This window comes from Rhinolophus hipposideros (genome assembly GCF_964194185.1).
Source record: "Rhinolophus hipposideros genome assembly, chromosome: 7".
NCBI classification, from domain to species: Eukaryota; Metazoa; Chordata; class Mammalia; order Chiroptera; family Rhinolophidae; genus Rhinolophus; species Rhinolophus hipposideros.
In genome coordinates, this window is record NC_138053.1 from 74,796,109 (window position 1) to 74,820,899 (window position 24,791).

General features: G+C 34.6%; 2 protein-coding genes across 2 annotated transcripts in view; both read left to right on the forward strand.

Annotated features, from left to right (window-relative positions):
- Positions 1-21,717, forward strand: part of C9 (complement C9) — a gene marked incomplete at both ends in the record, with an annotated part of 37,374 nt that extends 15,657 nt beyond the window's left edge. The window contains 5 exons of the mRNA XM_081053586.1: positions 1,604-1,867; positions 5,561-5,801; positions 8,993-9,109; positions 10,900-11,078; positions 21,502-21,717. Coding sequence (XP_080909712.1) covers positions 1,604-1,867; positions 5,561-5,801; positions 8,993-9,109; positions 10,900-11,078; positions 21,502-21,717 — 1,017 coding nt within the window. The remainder of the gene's footprint in view (positions 1-1,603; positions 1,868-5,560; positions 5,802-8,992; positions 9,110-10,899; positions 11,079-21,501) is intronic.
- The window catches only part of FYB1 (FYN binding protein 1), a 205,498-nt gene that overhangs the window by 16,898 nt on the left and 163,809 nt on the right, over positions 1-24,791 (forward strand). Inside the window, exons 6-11 of the mRNA XM_081053235.1 lie at positions 1,604-1,867; positions 5,561-5,801; positions 8,993-9,118; positions 10,900-11,078; positions 22,004-22,232; positions 23,771-23,902. Coding sequence (XP_080909361.1) covers positions 22,131-22,232; positions 23,771-23,902 — 234 coding nt within the window. The 5' untranslated portion in view covers positions 1,604-1,867; positions 5,561-5,801; positions 8,993-9,118; positions 10,900-11,078; positions 22,004-22,130. The remainder of the gene's footprint in view (positions 1-1,603; positions 1,868-5,560; positions 5,802-8,992; positions 9,119-10,899; positions 11,079-22,003; positions 22,233-23,770; positions 23,903-24,791) is intronic.

Consider the following 24,791-nt stretch of genomic DNA (forward strand, 5'->3'; position numbering starts at 1 on the left):
AGGTTACTCTTCCCCTATATATTGAGTACTTTTCCCAGCATGCCTTGCTTTAAAGAAAATTACATACATTTTTTAGTCTTTTCCATTAGATGGTAAGTTTAGATTCTCTGTCTTAGTCTGTTCTGGTGCTATAACAAAATATCAGAGACCAGCTAACTTAGAAATAATGGAAATTTGTTTCTCACAGTCTGGTCATGTCAGGACTCTCTTCTAGGCTGCAGACTTCTCGTTGTGTTCTCACATAATGGGAGGGGCTCATGAGCTCTGTGAGGTTACTTTTAATAGAGCTCTAATCCCAATAGTGAAGACTCCTCCCTAGGTTCCCACCTCCTAATACCATAACATTGGTGTAGGAATTTAATATGGATTTTGGGGAGACATAAACATTCAGACCAAAACATTCCCTATGCAGAATAATCATCCAATGCATGCTGGTGAATCCAGTCTATGCCAGTAACTGAAGAGATGAGTGTCTTCTTCCTAGATAAGAATTGCAACCTCTTTCAGAGGACCTCTGGAAAGAGCTTAAATGTTGAGATTAACAACCTTCCCTTTGATACTTGACAGTAGCCAATTTGGTAAAGAATGTTTTAATTGAAAATTTTAATTTTTTAACTAGATTGTTTAGTTCTGGGTTTGTTGTTGTTGTTGTTTTCCATGCAAAAATGAATATAAAAAAAAAATCAGAAAATTCAAACAGCACAACAGATTACACAAGGAAAAATACTCCCACTCCACATTCCCATTTCACAGTTCCCCTTCTCAAGGGCAAACACTCTGTGGTTTGACTATATTTCCAGTAATTTTCCATACACATAAAAATGTCTATCTATCTAGCTATCTATCATCTATCTATCTATCTATCTATCTATCTATCTATCTATCTATCTATCATCTATCTATCTATCTATCTATCTATCTATCTATCTATCTATCTATCTATATCTACCTGTCTATCTATCTGTTTTTACAGGCAGTAGAGTATAAAGGTTAAGTTCTGGCCTTTCTACTTAAATTAATTAACATGTGTAAAATACACAAAACAGTACCTGGCTGATAAGCCATTAATAAGGGTTAACTTTATAACTTTCTTTCTTTCTTTCTTTCTTTCTTTCTTTCTTTCTTTCTTTCTTTCTTTCTTTCTTTCTTTCTTTCTTCCTTCCTTCCTTCCTTCCTTCCTTCCTTCCTTCCTTCCTTCCTTCCTTCTTTCTTCCTTCCTTTCTTTCTTCAAGAAGGAGTATATAATGCATCAACTGTTATGCAACTGGCTTCTTAATTATTAATATATTAACTTTTGGAAACTTGCTATGTTCTAAGCCCTTAACGCGCATTATCTCACTGAATCCTTACCACCACATCGGGGCTAGGTGTTGTGAGTATCCCTCTTTTACCAACTAAGAATCAGACTAGGCATAGAAAGGTTATTGCATAATGTCTTCCAAGTCGTGGAGCCTGTATTTGAACCCCAGCAGTCTTCATTTCAGTGCCTTCACTTAACTCTTTTGCTTTATTGCCTTCCAAATAACTGTGGGGTCTTTTTCGGTGTTTATTTTGGGTGCTTTTTTTATGCTTTTTTAAACAATATTTTCTTATTATCTTTTAGACAAAAGTCGACAAAAATTTCAAAACTGAGCATTATGAAGAACAAATTGAAGCATTCAAAAGTATCATGCAAGAGACGACATCAAAGTTTAATGCAGATATATCTCTAAAATTCACACCTACTGAAAGATATAGGTGTGAAGATAAATCTGAAAAACAAGTTGATGAGCCAAATACTTGTGAATTAAATTCTGAGGGTAAATTTCGATTTACATATTCCAAAAACGAACTTTACCAACTGTTCTTGTCACATTCTTCTAAGAAGGTAAGACCAAATACTTCATATAGAGAATATAATGGGATATTTTTCAAACTAACCAAAGTCCCTCTTTTAAGTTTGTGTTTAGTGCAGATTGAGCTTAGAAGAGGGAGAAAAATTTAATACTCAACGAATCCTCTGATATGTAGCTACAAAGTCAGGAAGAAGAATGGTAACTGGAAAAAAGTCCCATATATGATCTTTAGGGCTGGTAAGTAGTGACAATGTTGGTGGTAGTGAACAGAGAACAAGCATATTAAGAATTCAGAACATACTTTTTGACTGAGATTATGGTAACAGACTGTTCAATTTATCCTATCTTCAGAATTGCAATGAAGAATCATATTGAGTAACTTTGGTAATTCATTGTAATGCCTTAGGATGATGGCAATTTACTTACTATAAAGTGGGTCTCTAAAGTAATGATGCCATGAAACGTACACATTGCATATGAAATTGGTCTGCTTACTTTGTAATCATATCTTTAATTTGAGACTTTGAAAGTGTGTTTGTGTTTTAGTATTTAAGCCAGATTTAGAAGTTTGTTTCATCACCTTTGGAATAAATACAGAATATAGTTTCTGTAATCATCATGATGCTGGTAAAATGATCATTCTTCCTTCTCTGATATCACCGTCACCTATATAGAAACCCATCTCCCACTTTAAAAATATAATAATTCACTCTTAGTGCTTATGATACTAATTTTATAATTGTTTTATGGATCTGTACATTGCCTATGTATTCACATGAATATACACCTAAGTGTGCACTTGGAAAATTCTTTAAGTCATTCAACAAATATTTAACTGTGGACTTACTATGTGGTCAGACACTGCTCCAGGTGTTTAGAACCCATCTGTGAACCAAACTCATGGACCTGGATGCTCAGCTGGGGGAGATAGACAGAAATAATTAACATAATAGCAAAAAAATTGAAGCTATGTAGTACTTAGAAAGTGATAAGTGCTTTGGAATAAAATGAAATATAGAGTAACATGAGGGAAATCAAGAGTGCTGGGCAGATGGCAGGATTAAAAAGGGAGCTCAGGATAGACTTCATTGAGAAGATGAGATATGGCACTATTTGAAAGAGACAAGATAGCCAAATAGTTATAGTTGGGATGATATATCTGGCAGAAGAAAGTTTTAGATACAAATCTCTAAGATGGAAACATACCTGCCCATTGGGCCAAAGTGAACCAGAAAAGGCTGGAAGTCACCTTGAACCAGAGAGTGTAAAGGGACTCATAGCTTATTCTGAGAGTTTCCTTTTTCTCTGAGTGACATGAGAGGTCACTGAACTCTTTAATCTTCTACTTTTAATAGAAGATTGACATACCCTAATATATTTTAAATGATTGCTCTGAGCACTTTGTTGAGTAGAGATTATGGGATTTAAGAGCAAAAGCAAGAAGTTTTGTTAAAAATTATTGCAGGAGTCCAGGTGACAGATGATGGTAGTTCAGGCAGGACAGTTGTAGAGTCAAACATGATGCCAAGGTTTTGGGCCTAAGCAACTGGAAGGATGAATTTGCTATCAATTGAGGTGAAAAAAACTTCAGGTAGAACAAGTCTGGAGAAGAACACCATTGGTTAAGTTTTAGTTGGATTAAGGATGAGATGTCTATTAGACTCCCAATGGGGGTGTGAAAAACGAAGTTGGTATTATGATTCTGGAGTTTAGGAAAGAGGTCTGGGCTTGAGCTATAAATTTGGGAGTTTTGATATATAGATGGTGCTTAAAGTCATAGGGCTTGGTAAGACAACTAACAGAGTTAATATAGATAGATTTTTAAAAAAATCAAAGACTAAACACAAGAATTTCAAATGTGGCCAGTGTAATGCCCTATAACCTTGCTACTCAAAGTGCGGTCCATGGACCAGCAGCAATTACATCACTGGGAATCTAGAACTTCAGACTCTACCGCAGACCTACTGAAACAGAATTGCATTTTAACAATATTCTCTAGGTGATTTGTTTGCACTTTACAGTTTGAGAAGAACTGCCCTAAAAGACAAGAAAAGAAACACTATCGAGGAAAAAGAAGTGATGAACTGTGTCAAGTGTACTAATACGTATGTCAAAGAAGATGAGGACTAAGAGGCCATCACTGGCTTTAGCATTTTGAAGATCATTTATGACCCCAACATGAGAAGCTTTGTTGGAGTTGTGAGGGCATCAGGATGGCTGATTTAGATTTAAGAGAAACTGGGAAGAAAAGAATTAGAAACAGCCAGTATAGAAAATTCTTTAAAGGAATTTTTCTTCTAACAAAGACAAAGAAGTATGTAGCAAATGGTTGTACAAGTGAGGTCAAGAGATGTTTTTTTCAATCCTTTTAAGATGCAAGAAACAACAGTATGTTTGAATGGGAATGATCTAAGGTCTACCTCTAAAATAAGTTGAACCAAAGAGCATAACATCTTTCTGACAAGATATATTTCCTAATTTTAGCAATAGTGAAAAGGAATCCAAGTATATTTTGTGCATCTTTGAGATTCCATTATGAATTGTTATGCAAGTCATCAGATGGAGAACTCATACAACATATTATATATGCAGTAATTTCCTTTAGAATTTTTGTTAGAGACTGAATCACCCACTATCACCTGAAGTTAAGTCATGCAGTGTGAACAATTGTGCTTCTAGAACACAAAAAGTTTAATGTGATGTTCATATACACTGAGGTGTACCTTAAAAAAATAACAAAATGTTTTCAACTTCCATGCAATCGACATGTGCCAAACACAACTGTAGCAGGAGAATCTCGAAAGAACCATCTACAAAATCATGGGTGCTAATTATAATTTAGTTTTGGCTGGGACAGTCTATGGCATTGAATCACATAGTTCTTCATCAGTGCCCAGTTTTCTCTTAGAAATTTAAGCCATCATCTCAGGGAATATTTAACTGTTGAGCTGTGTGAAATTGGCTTAAAATATTGTCTGTCTCATCTCTGTTGTCAAATATTAAGAGGACATAATGGAAGAAACAGGGAGACCTGAGAGTTAGTTATTTTAGTACCAATCGCTGTCACAGACTATTTTTGTCATTTGGGGCAAATAATTTGATACCTTTGGATCAGAGTTTCCTCATTTGAAAAATAAAAAGATTGGACCTCATATACTTGTCTACATTTCCTCCCATTGTTAATGTTTTTAAATCAACTTTGTGAGGTATAATTTGCATACAATAAAATACAAAGATTTTAAGCATATAGTTCCATGAGTTTTGACTATGGCATCCACCTGTGTAACCACCTCCTCCAACAAGATATAGAATATTTCTGTGACTTCGGGAAAATTCCCTCATGCCTTTAAGTCTTGTACAGGTGTTTTTGTGGACTGTTTTTCCATTGATCTTTGGTAAATATGTAAAAGTAGAATTGCTGGTCATAGGGTAGACGTGTGTTTACTTTTATAAGAAATTGCCAAACAGTTCTTCAACGTGGTTACACCATTTTATGTTCCCCTTCCTCCCCCTACAGTAATATGCAAGAGAGTTCTAGTTGCTGTACATCTTCACAACAGTTGGTACTGATAGTATTTTAAGGTTGACATTCTAGTGGGTTAGCGTGGTATCTTATGGTCACTGCTAAAAAAGGTATTGTCTGTGGACGTTCTGAATTTTGTGATTTTAAATTTGAAATAATGATGATAAAACTCACATTTATTTTCTTTTACTCTACAACAAAGGAAAAAATATTTCTGCATGTGAAAGGAATGGTTGATCTGGGAAGATTTGTGATGAGAAGTCGAGGTATCATGCTGACATCAACTTTCTTGGATGATGTAAAAGCTCTGCCAGCTACCTATGAAAAGGGAGAATATTTCGCATTTTTGGAAACCTATGGAACCCACTACAGTAGCGCTGGATCTCTAGGAGGACTCTATGAACTAATATATGTTTTGGATAAAGCTGCCATGAAGGAGAAAGGTATGCCTAGAAATAGAGCTCTGACTCCTATTAACCACATTATTCCTGTTGCTAACCTCTTTCAAAGGTTAAAGGCTTAGGAATATGTTTCTATAACCTGCTTCTTTGAGAAAACTCTCTCCCAGCTCCTCAGCTTCTAAAACCCTATCAAACAGCAAATCAACTTTGACCTCAAACAATACGACTTGGTCATGCAAACTCAGCAGCACTACTGAAAAATGAACAACATCGTATTACAATTTAGTATTATCTGGTAGGGCTTCTTTTAGTGAAATCCTGTTTAAATGGTGAAACAAAGTATGAGACCTAATTTACATAACCTACTTCTCATTCAGTAGACTGTATCAATTATATGTATGACAATTATCTTCCAAAGTATTCTTCAGTATTGGAAAGGAAATATTGTTCTAAGTTTTCTCTTAGGGAGAAGGAAAGAAGCAATGTTAACATCATACAAGTTTAACATGTTCAAACAAGGGTGAAAAATTAGTTTTACCTTGTATGATGACGATTCTAATCATATGGTGGTAGTTGAATTGGGTCCATGTTGAGTAGGTTTCTGACCATGGAAAGAAGGCCATGTTTAATCATCAATGTCTGCCATGGGTACCGGACAGGCCTATGTGCTACATAATTGCCATTCTGGCCTAAAGGCTTTACATAAACATTTCAAGAATAAAGTAGGTGGAAAGGGACTATGTTAATAAGTTTTAAATATTTATTTTGTGATTATGACAAATTATAATATTTCTTAAAGAGGTGATAGATGCCAATGTATCTTCTCTCTCTGCCCTCAAAGTTTTTGGGTGTGTCTCTTAGGAAGGGAAGTGTTGCCAAAACCACTTCCATAGCTCCTTCCCTGTAGCCTCTGGCAATGTCAATGAAGAATGGGTTGTAGCTATGATCTTAAAGCCTGGCACTGACCCCACACTTGGTAAACACTCTGTGAATAAAATAAATATGGCATGGCCAGTACCAGTTGCTCTTGATGTCTCAGTCTAGTCTTGGCAGGTAGAGGCCTGGTCCAAGAGAGTGGAATACGACGTTGCTTAATTGTTATGCTGCCCCATAAGGTTATATTCTGCAAGATAGCATAATAAGGTCTCTGAGCTCTGCCTGGTAAACTATATTGATAGATATCACATGGTTGGGGGTGAGGGCCATAAGAGGACTGTGTCTTGCGTAACTTGAAAATCAGAAGAGAAAGGATCAGCAAGGGTGATCAAAGCACAGGGAACCCTTCAGGCTAAGAGTTCATCGGTGGAAAACTCTATGAGCTGAAATCTTTAATCTTGGATAATTCAGAGCTACCAATTTAAATCTACTTACCTTCTGGTCTTAATAGACAAGCGTCATTAGGTCAATCCTGGTGTCTTCAAAGAGGAAGTCATCTTTCTCACTTCCAGTGGCGATATCTGAGGACCAAGCCATCCTCCACCTTGACTTGGGATGACCAGACTCTGGACATGGAAAGTTCCACAGCTGAAACAGAGAATCTAACTTTTATGGGGTCACTTACCGTGTTTCCCCGAAAATAAGACCTAGCTGGACAATCAGTTCTAATGTATCTTTCGGAGCAAAAATTGATATAAGACCCAGTATTATATTATATTGTATTGTATTATATTATATTATATTATATTATATTATATTATATTATATTATATTATATTATATTATATTACATTATACCCAGTCTTATAGTAAAATAAGCCCGGATCTTATGGTCTTATAATTAACTTTTGCTCCAAAAGACGCATTAGAGCTGATTGTCCGACTAGGTTTTATTTTCAGGGAAACACGGTAGGTATTTTCATGTTCATCTTCAGAATCAGCATCCTCGTGCTTCTTAGGTTAGAGATCTAGTATTCTGGATTTCTCGCATTGTCTTCCATTTTTATTCTCCCTCTTTCTTTCCCATGGGGAATTCTACATGATATTTCTCAAGTTTCCACTAATTGTGGATGCACAAAATATATTTGTTGAATAAATGCCCCCAAATCTGTACTTCTAATTCTTACCATGAAACCCTGGGATTAACTTCTCCTTTTCCTTTTTCATAAAGCATTTTGGCTTCCAGGATAAACAACTGCATGGGCATGCACGTGTGTGTGTGTGTGTGTGTGTGTGTGTGTGTAATAAATAAGAGCAAAAACTGACATAGTCAACAAGCTGAGGTTTGGGCAGTTTACTCTTAAAATAAAGGAATCATTCTCTCTTTGAAATCAGAAAATAGACAATAAATTATATACTTGAGTAAATATTAGGATCTTTCTTGCTAACAACTAGAGCATCCAAGCACCACAATGAGTCAGCTTCCAAGACTGATGTCTACTAAATGGCATACATAGTACTAAAGAAAAGTTGTCATCTATAAGCCATCTGCCCAAAACAAAGAACTAGCTACCTTAATGACAAGCTGAGTCTTTTAGAGAGGATCAGGAGATGTTGGTCCATCCTATGACCAAATTGTGAAGTCAACACAGAGGAAATGTTTAATAGCCAGGCAGCTCTGTGTTCAAATAACAACTTAGCTAATTAGTAACTGAGTACAATCAGCAGGTTGCTTAACTGCTTGTAATGATTCTGTAACCGTGATTCTATAACCTTACCTTTAAAATGAGAATAATAGTAGAACTTACCTCAAAAGGTCATTGCAAGGATTAAATTAGTTAATGCATACAAAATACTTAGAATGATGCCAGGCATATGGTAAGCACTTAATACATGTTAGACATTATCATCTTCCTTCAACCGTGTTTCCCTGAAAATAAGACCGGGTCTTATATTAACTTTTGCTCCAAAAGACACATTAAGGCTTATGTTCAGGGGATGTCATCCTGAAAAATCATGCTAGGGCTTATTTTCCAGTTAGGTCTTATTTTTGGTATGATATTACAGTATGGTATTAAGAGGTAAATGAGTTCACTATAACTACCCTAGTCTGACCTATGCCCTTTTTAAACAAGAGGTAAATTACATGTCATTTGCCATTAAGTTGACAAAGTCAAAAGGAGGTCACTAGATTCTAATATGAGGACAAAGCAGGACAGATATGACATTGCATTTGAATTTGATAATAATGTCTAGGAATCCAAGTAAGTATGCTTCTTACAAAACAGCAAAATTGGAATTTATAAATGATGTTGATACACATTGTCTAATAATTTTCAACTAAATAAATTCAACAGGTGTTGAACTAGAGGATATAAAGAGATGCCTCGGGTTTGATTTGGACTTATCTGTGAATTTTGGAGCAAAAATCGAAGCAAATATTGATAAAAATGATTGCGTAAAGAGGGGTGAAGGTAAATCTGGTGAGTATGGCCTAACTTATTAGGTTAAAAAAAGGAGTGGGGCAGTCCATGAATACTGTCCTGTCACTATGAGCCCTCTTTATTGCCTACCCTCTTTATAAAAACAAGACAAAACAAACAAACAAAAAAACACCTAAAAGTGCTTAAAAACTATTTTATCTTTACAGTGTTTTCCAAGCCATTATAAACACAAGTAACTCACGGACCTGTATGTATTCACTGGTTTCACCACGTGCGGGTTGTGTGGTGTGCAGCTCTAGGGGATGCCGTTCATACTGTAGTCATTATAGATTTGTATATTTATCACGGCAATGGTAGAATACCAATGGTGGAAAAATATCTTGAGAAAAAGTTTCCTTCCCGCCCCCCCAATTTTAAGAAGGCTTCCAAATGGGCTAGTGACAGTACTGTGTGTGTCCATTAAGAGAGGAGAAAGCCAAGACCATCTCTCTAACTCAACCTTCCACTTGACTTGAAATCCTAATCCACTTTCACCCAATTGCTCCTGGGGTACAAACTTCCAGTTATAAGACAAAGAAGTATTGGGGATATAATGTACAATATGATGATTATAGGTAGTTGACAATGCTTTATATTATATGAGTATTTAAAAGTTGCTAAGAGAATAGATTGTAAAAGTTCTCATCACAAGAAAAAAAATTTTGTAATTATATGAGGTGATGAATATTAACTAAACTTATGATAATTATTTTGCAGTATATATGTGTGTCAAGTCATTATGCAGTACATGTTAAATTTATACAATGTTGTATGTCAATTATATCTAGTTAAAACTGGAAAAAAAGAAATCCCTAATCCATCCTTAATATTAAGTTAGTGCATAACCTTTTTAAAATATAAATATCTTTAGTATAAATATTACTTCTGTTGTTAATCTTTAGCAGATTTACAAGGATGAGACTGTGCTGGAATTATTCTAAGCAAAAATACCTGAGAGCATTTTCACAAATACAAATGCTTGAGACTCACCTTTAAAGATAGTGGGAAGCAGAAAAGAGGAAAGCCTGATATTTTTTTAAAGCATACCAACCACTAACATGTGGCCATGACTGGAAAGCACCGATGAAGTAAAAAGAAAACTGAACTTATCATCAAATGTCATAATTTCAATATTTGGCCTTTAAGCTGACTGTATAATCTTGGGCTAGTCACTCCACTTCTCTGAGTCTCCATTTTCTCATCCATGAAAATTAAGAAAGATAAACTAAAATCACTTTGAAATTCCTTTTTACTTCAAAAAGTCTAAAAGATTTGGTTCAGAACTCTCAAAGATTCACAAAAGTTTGTTAAAAGTGGTTTAGTCTGGAGAGACACTGAGAGAAAGGGTAGGAATTTAGGGTAGAAAGAAATTTTGCTTTTCATTTTATTCTTTTTTGCACTCTTTGATTTTGTTATAATATTGTAATAGTTTAAAGCAAACCAATAAAAAATATAACTATAAAAGGAAGTCTGCAGCATAGTACATCTAAAAGTCATGTTTAGTTCCTACGTGTGCATGTACATAAGTGATGAACTTTGAATTATCAATGTATCTCCACCATTGTACCATTTTGATTTTTTTTTTTAAAAAGGTGATTGGCATCTACAATTAACACTAATAAAAATTGACCTTGGAGATTTGGAGTGAAAAAGTTACATAAGTAATATTTATAAGTAAAATTCAGTAAATATGCTGGACTATACGAAAGAGATTCAAATAAACGTTTGTCAAATGTCATAAAATCATAAATGATTGACTTATATCCTCTTTCTTTCCTCAGTAAACATCACCAGTGAGAACCTCATTGATAATGTTATTTCATTCATCAAAGGAGGGACAAAAACATATGCATTTCAATTGAAAGAGAAGCTTCTCAAAGGAGCCAAAATGGTTGATGTGGCTGACTTTGTAAATTGGGCCTCTTCCTTAACTGATGCTCCAATACTCCTAAATCCAAGGGTAAGAAATGTTTATTTTCAAATAGAAGATTTTGTAACTTTTTTATTAAATGTAACTGTTGGTTTAGATGAACAGTTAACTTAATCTGAAAAAGATATGAGCATTCAAATGCACTCCCATTTCATCCCTGGAAAGAAACATGGCATACCGTATTTCCCCGAAAATAAGATCTAACTGGAAAATAAGCCCTACCATGATTTTTCAAGATGCTCATAACATTAGCCCTACCTCGAAAATAAGTCCCAGTTAAGATCGTCAGCCAGACGGACACATTTAGTATGTCCAATGCAACGCATGACGGACGTATTGAATTATAAAATAATAATAATATTAATATGTAATTAAATGTAAATAAATATTATTAACATTAATACTTAAAATAAATGATAATACAAATTATAATTAAGAATTTATAAATACCCAAGAGGGCACCTTTGGATGAGAGTTAAACGCCTATGTAAACAGATCAACTCAAGACATTGCCTAATGACCAATCAGAATACAGACACAATGCACGAATAACGTGCACACTTGATAATGAACGGACGTGGTTGTGTCTAATATGAATCTTCATAATTCAATATGTCATGTGTTGTAACGGACGTACTTAATGCACTCGTGTAAAATAAATAATGCACTGAATTTTGGTGCCTGCAATTTTTCATCGCTTTTGTGTGGACTATCATTCTTAACTGTTATCATTTTTGTTGCCACTCCTGTCTCGTAAGTCTTCAATTAACGCTTGATTAATTGTAGATTTAAAGGGAATAATATTTTGACCCCCATACAAGATGAGTGCAAAAAGCAAGAGCTATTTTGTTGAGTACAGGAAAGGAATCATGGAGGACTCCCTGGGCAAGAATCTTACGGTTTTCTGCAAAGAGAAGTTGGATCTCCAAATGGTCCGAAAATGGTGAGCAGAGTACGATAACCTCAGTCAACAGCTGGAGGAGGGAAATGCTAAGAAGTACAGTGTGGATCAGGTCGGCAACCATTATTTCGTGAGCTGGAAGACATCATCTGTGAATGGATTGCTGACAGGAGAGCAGAAGCTTTGGTTGTGCGCAGGGCTGATATTCAGGCATTTGCCCTTGCAATGGCACCACAGTTAGAAATATCCCCAAAAGAATTCAAAGCATCACAACACTGGCTGGATGGCTTCTTTCAGCGATATGAACTGCCTCTACGAAGATCAACACAAGCTGGAAGATACTGAAGTTTTTAAACGTGCACTTGCATTCAAGTCCTTTGTTGATGGCACCAACTTTCCTAAATACCAACTCTCCAACATGATTGCTAAGGATGAAACTGCAGTGTTTATGGGCCAAGGATCTCAAATGACAATTGATCAGAGGGGTGCCTCGTCAATCTACATTCCCTCTACTGGTTATGAAAGTGCACGTGTTACCTATATTTTGGCAATTCGTCCAGATGGAAAGAAAGCCCCAACTGTAATCATCACTAAGGGCAAGAGGGATAAGGTTGAACGTGTTTCAGGCATTTATGTTCTTGAAACCAAAAAGGCCTGGTGCACACAAGCAGTTATAAGGAAGTGGGTCGATTTAATGCTGCCACTGTTTTGCAAGGTGGCCAAAGAGGTCTGCTAGTCTGGGATTCAGCCAGCACTCACCACGCTAAAGACATGAAGAACTTCCTTGCAGAGAGAAGAACAGATCAATTAATGATTCCCGCAGGAATGACTACCTATCTCCAGACTCTTGATTTTACAATAAACAAGCCATTCAAGGACCATTGGCGCTTGGAAATCAATGACTACATTGAAAATAGAAAGGGGAGAAATGAGCGTGGAAACTTTGTAAAGCCTGGCCTGCAAGAGGCCGTGACTTGGGTGAAGAAGTCCTGGGATAAAATCACTGAGATCACCCGTGACTTGGGTGAAGAAGTCCTGGGATAAAATCACTGAGATCTGTGTTGCCAATGCACTGCGAGCAGGCTACATGGACAAGAAGTGCTCATTTAAGGAGAGCTCTATTGCTGGACATGAGAGATCAGGGCCAGTGGTTCTACAGGAAATGGAGTCATGAGACATTCAAGCTGGAATTCTGGGTTTGGAGAGTTATGAAGATGTTCCAAAAGAAGACAACATGATAGTATTTGAATAAATGTAGATTTTTATACATGAATAAATGAATAAATGTAGATTGTTGTACATGAAAAAATAAGACATCCTCTGAAAATAAGCCCTATGCACCTTTTGGAGCAAAAATTAACGTAAGACCTGGTCTTATTTTCGGGGAAATATGGCAGAAGAAAATCACAGAGTGTGGCATCAGACCAACCAAGGCTGAGTTTGGGTATCTGTCCCTCACTAGATGTGTAACATTTTCCGATTTCTGCAACACTAAATTCTCTAGGCTTTCATGTTTATTTTGAGGATTTAATAAGATTGCTTGTATAGAGCCTGTAGCACAGACTAGCACAAAATATGTGCTCAGGAATTGTTAGTTCCCTTCCATCTGCCCCTCGTTGTTCCTTGCCTTCAGGTGGCATCACACTGTACTTCAAACACAGAAGAATCATATTTATTAAGGGCCTTCCTGAAAGGGAAGTTCATAAGATCCCAGAAAAATAAAACCAAGGGTAAGCAATTCTTATTATCTAGAAATTCTTTATTTTTTATTTTTTTTTATTTTCTAAATTAAATTTATTGGGATAATAGTGATTAATAACATTATATAAATTTCAGGGAGTCAACTTTATTGTATGACTTCTGTATACACCATTGCGTGCTCACCACCCAGTCTAGTCTCCTTCCCTCACCATATGTATGACCCCCTTTACTTTTTGCCCCCCCACTCCCTTTCCCACCATTATATTCATGAGTTTTTTGTTTGTTTAGTTTGTTTGTTGCTTTTTGTTTTATATCTCACATATGAGTGAAATCATTGTTCTTGTCCTTCTTCACCTGACTTATTTCACAGCATAATACTCTCAAGATCCATCCATGTTGTTGCAAATGGCAATATTTCATCTTTTTATGGCTGAGTAGTATTTCACTGTATATATTCACCATATCTTCTTTGTCCAATTATCCATTGAAGGATAATTAGGTTGTTCCCATGTCTTGGCTACTGTGAATAATGATACAATGAACATAGGGGTACATATGTATTTACAAATAAGTATTTTCAAACTTTTCAGGCAGATACCCAGAAGAGGGATTGCTGGGTCATGTGGTAGCTCTATTCTTAATTTTCTGAGGAACCACCATACTGTTTCCATAGTGGCTGTACCAATTTACATTCCTACCAGCTGTGTATGAGGGTTCCCTTTTCTTTGTATCCTCTCCAACACTTGTTATTTCTTGTCCTATTGATAGTAACCATTCTAATATAGGTATGAGATGGTATCTCATTGTGATTTTGATTTGAATCTTGATTATAATAGTCTTTAGTTTAGAACCCATTGGGAGTTTGCAGTTTAGTACTTATTCTTGAGGGTGCAAGGGGGTTTGGGGGTGCAGAAACTGTTGTAATTGTAAAGATATAAATGCCAATGTTATTTAGCCTTATAATTCTTTCATTAAACTAAAAAAGTGTTTTCCTTTATTCCTTATTTATTTTTCTACTTCCCTTTTTAACTTTCAATTTTTCCTGTATCTGTCACAATTTTCTTCCCTCAGGTCAAATTTATCTTTGACAACTGCCTACTTAAGTTTGATTAACTTGAGTTACAAACATGTTGACATTTTGATAGGACTAATTATTGGAGAATTTTGTTCATTTTATTTTGTTTTCTTTGAAGAGTGACTGAACCCACCAAAACTACCTCATTTATGTGAACGAGGAACTTGAAAACTGGAAAATTATAGTCTACTCTTTCTTCAGGTTACAGAAATCTAGCCATTCATTGATGTGCAAACGTATCTATGAGATTTCAAATATTTTGTCCCAAAAATAGGACAAAAAGGGAAAAAAGGTTGGCTAAATTAGCATGTGCATATATGAAATTAAAATCAGAAAAGGTTCTTTTATTTTATTTAAATCACATTCAAATTCATTATCTTAAACTCACTGAAGTAAATAAATTCCAAGTTCTTTTGCTGTCATAAATCCAGTAGAAGTTGTCCTTTGGTTAATTGGAAGCTATTTCCATGAGGTAATTGCATACTCTATAGAAACTAATTCATTCTTTGGTAAGTTGAAACATTCTACTCTCCATGGATGACATGTTCAAATGCTGGAGATAGTCTGAATTTTCAAATAATTGACCCTCCTATTTAATTACTTAAAGAATTGATGAAACCTCTGAGCTCCACCGATGCTAATATTTATGTTGCAAGCGGTTTATCTTGGAGTAAACACTAAGAAGTTGTATTACTCTAAATTAAAGACTATATGAATATATTACTGAGATTTTCTAAGTAAAACACTTGAATATATATATATATATATATATACAGTTTTATATATATATAGTTTATATATGTAGTTGTATTGCTCTGAATTAAAGGCTATATTAGTATATTACTGAGATTTTCTAAGTAAAACACTTGAAGATATATATATCTATGTTTTACTTAGAAAATCTCAGTAATATATAGATATAGATATACATATATATCAAGTGTTTTACTTAGAAAATCTCAGTAATAGCCTTTATTTTAGAGTTATATATATATGTACATATATATATATATATAAAATCATATAATTATATACAGTTTATACTAAAATAACTATGGCCATGTTCTATTAAGAACCTTCTGTCTTTGATTCTCCCTTTGCCTGTATGCTTCAGCGACCCTAAACCACTTCTTAAGGAATGTGTTGACCCATCCCCCCAAATTTTCTTCAGCCTTTCTCTATGTAGAGGAGATAAGCTGTGCACCTCTTTTAGTATTTACTTTTATCATAGTCTTCTTTTTATGGAAGTATATTAATTCTATTTCCAGCTTATCTAAATATTAACACAAACAATTCTACATTTTATCTCAACAGAATAGCTTAACTTTGGTTTCTTCTTAAGAGTACTGCTACAAACTAGATATAAAAATGTCAGCTGAGAGAAAATTACATTTATTAAGGATTGTCTGAGAGATACAAAGTTTATGATTTCCTCTAGAGCAATAAAAGCAGAGACTGATATAGCTAGCCTATAGCATATTGGCTTCCTACAAAGTTTTGTTTTGACGTTGTAAAAAAACAAGTGGGTTATGCAACCCATTGCTTTATTTACTAAAAGGACGTTACATAATACAATGTCTCCTTTATGACCTGAGATGTATTACTGTTTAATCTCAGTTTCAAAAATCATTTTATTTGGGGATCAGGCAGGTTTTTCTTATATGCATGTGATCATTAAATTCAGTTGTCTTACTCAATGTGCTAGAAAATATAACCAAATTTGTGACCCACCTCATGCAAAATGGATGGGTTTTATATGGACCTGCATAAAATTTGCATTCTCCTGCATAAATTTTGTGTATTTGTGTTGCATTTCCCTTCATCTCATTTTTTCTGTTCTTTGTTCTCCTTTTCTCATTTCCCTCAACCACTCTTATCTACTCACCTGTAAAGCTATATTCAGCTCTTTCTGGAATAACTTGGGAAATAATGAACTCATTAACCCACCACGTTTGTTACGTTGTGCAACTCTTAGCAGTAATGCACCAGATGTTAGAGAGCATCAGTGCTCTGTATTATGGTCATTATAATGACATAGTGAAAATCATTGCTAGCTCTCTTGTATGGGGATAAAAATAACACCCATTCTATCAACAAACTACATTTGGTACATATAGTTTAATTAGTTTGGAAGTCTATAAGAAACTTAAATGTACTTAATATTAAACTATATTGTCATTTTTTTTGTATTTTAACAAGTTTCATAATAGACTACATCCACTGAAAATATATCTACAGATTGTAGAAAGATAGAGTTAGCATGGATAGGAGAAAAATTATAACTGCTTTCTTACTCAACAGAAGGCCAAAGTTCATCAGAAGATGTGGCTCTTCAGAAAAACTTCAAGAAGTACATTTTAATTGTTCTTTGTCTTCTTGTGGGATTTTTGACTTCAGGATTTGAGATTCCTCTGAAACGGTTGCCATTACATGTTCTTCATCTTTATCTCTTTGAACACTGTTTATGCATTTCATCCAAATTGGACTTTCTCCATGACCCTCTGTTCCTGTATCTTAGATTATCTAACCTTGACTTTCCTTTGAGAGATAAAACAAAATGAATTTCTTTTCTTAAAAATCAAAATAACTCTACTACATGCTTATGTTGTTTGTGCAATGTGGCAACGTTGGTAAGAGGTTTCTTTCTTCCAAATGAATATGACATAGTCGAAAACTGAATCCTACATACTAACTCATAAAAGACTACACTGGTGGACAGTCATGTAGAAGTGTTTAATATATTCTGGACGTGAGACTATTCTCACTTAAAAGTGTTGTAAATGTCTTCTCTCACTTGAGGACTTTCATCCTTTACTGATATTCTTGATAACTGATATCTTCTTTCTTACTTTTTATTTTGAAATAATTTTAGACTTAATGTAAAATTGTGCAAATGGTACAGACAGTTAATTACAAATACCATGTTTCCCCAAAAATAAGACCTAGTCAGACCATCACCTCTAATGCATCTTTTGGTACAAAAATTGTTATAAGACCCAGTCTAATTTTACTATAATATAAGACCAGGTCTTATATAATATAATATGATATGATGTGATGTGATACGATATGATATGATACCAGGTCTTATATTAATTTTTGCTCCAAAAGACACATTAGAGTGTATGGTCCAGTTAGGTCTTATTTTCGGGGAAACATGTTAGTACAGAGTTCACATACATCCTACACCCAACAGTCCCTAATATTAACAACTTACATAATATCATGATTAAAATTTAAAAAATGAACAATGACTAAATCTCAAACCTTATTTAAATTGCACCAGTTTTTCCCCCAGTGTCCTTTTTTCTGTTCTAGAATCTAATCAGGATCCCACATTGCATTTAGTTGCCTTGTCCCCGCTTAGTCTCCTCTAATCTATGATATTTCCTCAGACTTTCCTTGTCTTTCATGACACTTTTACCAAATATTGTGTCAAATGTCTCTCAATTTAGGCTTAGAGTAGATTGAGGCTTTGCATTTTTGGCAAGAATACCACAACAGTAATGTGTGTCCTTCTCAGTGCATCATATCAGGAATTATGGTGTTGATTTTTTTATTTTAGTGTATTTTAATGTATATTTCTTTTCATTACAGTCAGTGTTTTTGTGTCCTGTTTAAAGTTGTTCCCTACCTCCAGGTCTTGAAGATACTTTGCTATACATTATCTTCCAGAAGTGTTATTGTTTTGCTTTCATGTTTCTATCTACAATCAACCTAGAGTTGTTATTAGTGTGTGGAATAAGTTAGAAGGTGACTTTGTAAAAACTTTCCCTATGAATAACTCATTATTACTGATTGTGTCTATTAAAATCAAACGTCAGTCTATTCTCAAAGTACCATGGCTTTTAACTAAGCTGCTTTTAAGATTTTCTCTATTATCATTGTGTGTTTTTGTTTTGTTTTTAGCAGTTTTACTCTGATGTGCCTAGATGTGAAAAGAACAATATTTAACCTTGCTTTTCATTAACGGGATATCTTGATGTTGTCATCAAGTTTGTAATCTTCTCAGGCATTAGCCCTTCAAATATTGCTTCGTATATGTTCTCTCTGTCTGGGGCTCAAAATATATGGACCTTTTACCTTTTCACTCTTCTTTTCTACCCTTTTTATGTATTTTCCAAATTTTATCTTTTCACACTTCGTTGTCAGTAGTTTTCCTTCTGATCTATGTTTCGATTCATTAACTTTGCATCAGTTCTGTCACACCTGCTATTTAATCAATCCATTAATTTGTGTATAATAATATCAAGTTCTAATAGATCTGTTTTTTTCCAGATCTTCTATTAAAAAAAAAAACAACAACAACAACTTCTTGTTCTCTGCTAAAATTTTCAATCTTGTCTCTTATCCCCCCGCTTATGTAAACATAGCTATATCTGATAACTCAAACCTTGGTATTCCCCCATTGCTCTGCTTCTAGTTTATACTATTTCTATCGTTCTCATTCAGGTTGCCGTGTTTCCTTACGTGCCTAGATATTTTTACTGTGGACTGAATGTTATACTTTAAAAATTGTTAAGGAGTAGCATGAGGCATGGGGTGATTTTATTTTCCTCTAAAGGCAATATATATTTATACCTGGAAAGCTTCTGGAATACTAATAATTCAGAATTATTTTACTCCAAACCAGGCCGCAGTCTTTACCAGGGCTATCTCACTTCCTCTTGCCTCTTAGTTCTAGAGCTGTAGTCCTTTTGGTCCCAAACCAAAACACACCTCATTTACCTTTGTTGGTCCTAAATTCCAACCTTTTTCCCCAGTCCAATAATACCCTAGTCTACTTCTTAGCCCCTCAACTGCCTCTTCTCAGGAAATGTGTAAAGGGGATTGGTGGCCCCAAAATGTTGAGCTCACCTCATTGAATTTCCATCTGCTCCCAGATATTTATTACCTTATTAATTCTTTATTGCCAAGTTAGTTCTCCAAGCCATCAAGAAGATTTTTAATTTTGGTTTTGTTTTGTTCAGCTTTCCTCATTATCCCAGTAAAAAGATTAGTTGACAATATTTAATCCGTCATTATTCTTCTGCAGAAGTTGATGGAATATTTTTTTTGTATTTTCTTTCTTGAATCTTTAGATTCCAAATCTTTTTATATTTTGTGCAACCATCATTACTATCCACCGCCAAAAGGTTTTCATCCTCCCAAACTGAAACTCTGTACCAATTAAACAATAACTTTCTATTCCCTACGTCCCTAGCTTTGATCACCACTATTCTATTTTCTGTCTTTATGAATTTGACTATTCGAGGTACCTCATCTGAGAGTGGAATCATGGCACATTTATTCTTTTGCATTGGATTAATTTCAATTAGTGTAATGTCTTCAAACATATATCAGAATTTCATTGCTTTTTAAGGCTGAATAATATTCTATTGTGGAATATATACACCACATTTTGTTTATCCATCTCTCTGTTGATGGATACTTGGGTTACTTCTACCTTTTGGTTACTGGAAATAATGATGCCATGGACATGGGTGTACATGGGTCTTTTTGTGTCTGTTCTTTTGATACTGTTGTGTATATACCCAAAAGTGGAATTGCTGGATTATATGGTAATTCTGTGTTGCAGTTGCAATTTACTTTCCCACCAGCAATGCCCAGTGGTTCCAATTTCTCCATAGCGTGATCAATACTTGTTATTTTCTGGTAGTTTTCTTTTCATTTTTTTTAATGTAATAGCCATCCAAATGGGTATAGAGGTATCTCATTGCAGTTTTGATTTATATTTCCCTGCTGATTAGTGATGTTAAGCATCTTTTCATGTGCTTATTAGCCTTTTGTATATTTTCTTTGGATAAATGTCTATTTAAGATCTTTGCCTATCTGTTAATCAGATTATTTGGTTAAGTTTTGGTTTGGTTTGTTGGGTTATTTTTGTTGTTTGTTTTCTTTTTTTTTGTTTCTGAGTTTGTAAGAGTTCTTTATATACTCTGGATAAGAATCTCTTATTAGATATATGATTTGCAAATATTTCCTTCCATTGTGAGGGCACACAACTTTTCACTCCACTGATAGTATCCTTTGATGTATACAAAGTTTTTAATGTTGAAGAAATCTAATTTATTTACTTTTTCTTTTGTTGCCTGTGTTTTTGATGTCATATCCAAGAAATTATTGGGTCTGATGTTAATGTCATGAAGCACTGTATGACTGGAATATTCTTTTTCCTTCCTTAACACCCTCAAATCAGCTTAATAGTCACTTTCTCAGGAAAACTTTTCCAAGCAACCCTGATTCTATTGTAGCAACTTTGTAACTTATTCCAGGAATTGAAGTGTGCAAAATAAATTATTTTACTTCATTTTTTAAAATCTAATTAAACTGGACATTGAGATCCCATCCCTTCATGCTGCTAGAAAATTCATCCTTCATTAATTTTTTGGATGGGATTCAGAGAGTTACTTCCTTGTTGCCTAAATTAATACAAATATCCTGATGCTTCTGTCGGGGGAAATGGAAATATGATATATGTAAGTGCTTAGTTCACTGTGGTCACTTTGATAAGCTCATTGATCAAGTTCACATGTTCACTTGAAGTGAAGTGGTTCCAAGCTTTCCATACCAAGATGGTGCATGGGAATCACTGACAAAACTGGAGCCCTGGTCCTCAATATTCAGGGGCAACTCACAGGTCTTGCTTCTCTCCAGAATAGCAGCTAGAGATCTAATTATGATTTCCTACTATTTAAGGTACATACTAACACTGTCTCTATCCTGCTCTGGAAGAATCTCCTCCGTCAGTAGCGTTCTTTTCACACTCCTTCCAGCAAAGATTTCCCAGTGAGTTCAGGGTTTTAGAGAAAAAGGTCAATGAAGAGTTGACCTTCAAGGGCATTCTGGACTTGGCCTCCCACACAAGCCTCCTCTTAGACAAGACAAGCACCTGGCTATCTTCTGAAAAAGGAAAAGAGACGAAAAGGCAGCCAAACAACTCACAAAATAATATGTCAGTAAATTATGCTGCCAAAGTCTTAAATCCATGATTGTTCATTTTTAAAACACCCATACCCATTCTTTATAGCACATACCATATTTTCCATTTTAAATTAACCTGTATGATCATTTTAACATCAGTCTCCTTAACTCCATCTCCAGGATCACAAAAATGACTAGTTTTGGTCTTAAAAGCTAAGATCATATCTGGCAATAATAGTCCTTCAATAAGCCTTTACTGACTTAGTTAATTAATAAATAAATAATTCAGTGAAGAATATTAGAAACCCCATCAGTAGCAAAAGACCTAAAATTAAATATTTTGCTTTCTTGCAGCTGTCTCCTATATATACTCTGATTCCAGTGACAATAAAGGATTCGTACGTAAAGAAACAAAATTTGGAAAGAGCCTTGGATGATTATATCAATGAATTCAGTATAACGAAATGCCGTCCATGTCAAAATGGGGGTACTGTATTTCTGCTGGATGGACAATGTTTGTGTTCCTGCCCAGTCACCGCTGAAGGAATTGCCTGTGAAATTGATAAACGAACAATTCTTTCAAGTAAGAACAGCTTATTTGGTATCATTAATTCAAAAATATGTATTTGGTGGTTATTTAATTTGAAAACTAGTTCAAAGTAATTTGTACTAAACTTCTGGATAATCCATGTAAACATAGGACAAAAATAGAAAAAGTAGTCAAAAATGGACAAATCAGACTTAGTGTGCCATTTTGCCTGCAGTTTTAATAACGTCTACCTCTGCATTTAAATAGAACTATAAAAAAAATAAACTGTAATAATTACATTATTTTTAATTACAAAGATGTTCATATAAAGGTTACAGAAATATAACAAACATCCAGGCATTCACCATCCAGAATTAACAAATGCTAAACACATATATGTCATATATACTTTATGTGTGTATATGTAATATATGATATGTGTACATATGTGTGCATATATGTATACATGCACATAAATACTTCAGAGCCCCTTTTTAAGAAAAACAATTATTGATACAGTAGAGTATTTTGTACACATCCCTTCCTCTGTAAAAAAGCCTGGGTGCCATTCTTCTCTCCAACCCTACTCAGATAAAGTCATTTTCATTAAGTTAGTGTGTATTCTTCAGATTCATATTTTTGTACTTCACTAAATATGTAGGAAACAATAAAAAACATTCAACATTGTTTTGGATATTTTTTAAATTTACATAAATGGTATTCACTGAATTTTAACTGTGCAGTTTTAAGTTTACTAATGTTTAAGAAAACTGAGACTCTGCAGTGTCTTTTACAGTTAATCATATGACATCATATTATTTTACTTTTACAAGGAAGAATGCTTAATCATGTTTCTAATACTAAGATGATCTGCTTAGTCTTTCATTCTGGTAGGATTAATTAGAATCCTAATAGATAAGCAAGATCTCAACCCCAGTGTTAATCATTACAAGACTATCTAGTAAGGCTAACTTCCTATGGCCATCATTGATTACATTTTTGAATGAACTAACAATGGCAGTTTCCTACCACAAAATTTCTAAAACAATTATGTAGTTTCCTAAAACAAAGAGTTACAGCTTCCAGTTTATCATTCAATCGTATTTTCAACTCTATCAATAGAACTTGAATATTACAAGAATGTTTTTTGCCCTTCTTAACAACACACTTAAAATCTCAATGATGTGGTGACAACATACGTGTTAGGATTTAACTTAAATTTTAGGACAATTGGTTTATAAATATATGCTAACTCTGTCTCTCATCTACCTTAAGAGTCAACCCAATGCTTGGCAATCCGAAAAGCATTTGTATTCTCCCAAAATCCATGCAGTAGTACTCAAGACCTCTATCTTCTATATATTTTTCTCTTCCGGCACTAGTCACATCTACTCTCCTTATACAAGAAGATTATCCCTTCTAGTTTGGGAATGTGTCTTGTAACTTAAACCTCATTCTATTCCCAGCACCTAGACAGAATCTGGGACAACATGGTACAACAAGCTAAGGGGATGAATAAATGGATGTGTGGATGGACCCAAAGTTGAAGTCCTATTTATCATTAATATTTGGTAATCTTTTGTTTTCTCTAGAACTGTCAACCAGAGAAAAATAGAGTTGTTGGCTTCCCTGGGATCACATGGAAGGAAAACATCAGAAAGAAAAAAGAAGATAGGAAGGAAAGAAGGGGAAAGGATGGAAAGATGGAAGGAAGGAAGAAAGAGGTACAAAGAAAAATAATGCAAAATCAAAGTTAATAAATGTTTAATAGAATGTCAACAACATGTATCATGTTGACTTCATTGTCACTCTTATTAATAAACATTTCATGCACTTATAAATAAATTTTAAGTCAGTTTTTCTCACTTTGTGGAAATGCTTAAGAGTGCACATGATTGCTGAGAGATTACAGTAAATAAATTATTTATTGGCAAATAATTTAAAAAGAAAATTTTTAAAAATAATTTTCAACTGTTTTTAGCAACAAAGAAAAACTTTATTGGGTATAGGATGCATTTTAATATATTAGGTATGCTACAATGATACTCTAAAAATAAAAGTACTGGACCTTTTAAGATCTAAAATAACCCTGGGAGCTCTCAGAAACCTGGGTGAATCAGAAAGAATTAGGATGTCAAGTGCATACAAACACTGAGTTGTGCTCTTAGGCAATCTACTGTTGAGAGTTTTTGACATAGAGCATCTGGATCAAGAGGGAGCTTTTATAGTAAATACTGAGAATTCCTTTCACCTTTGTGAATTATAAATGTCAAATAAGAAAAGAGCTGAGCCTCAATCATAACCCCTGGGGTCAGCTTAATAATTTGTCAGAGTCCCTCCTACTGGAAATGGGGGTTACAGTGTAGGTTTATTGTTGACAGTGAGATTTTCCAATCTCCCTCAAAGGTAGCCTATCTGGTAGAACATTTCCAGCAGGGTGCATCATTGAGACACCAGGCACTACTCAACAGGAAAGAGCAAAGTCTTTAGACCTAGAATGAGGAAGACTCACCAGAAATTGGGGAAGATGAGGCTCTCCAGACTGCTGAACATTATATGGCTCAGCCTGACTTATGGTTGGAAGAAACAGACTCATGAGAAGAGAAGTTGTAA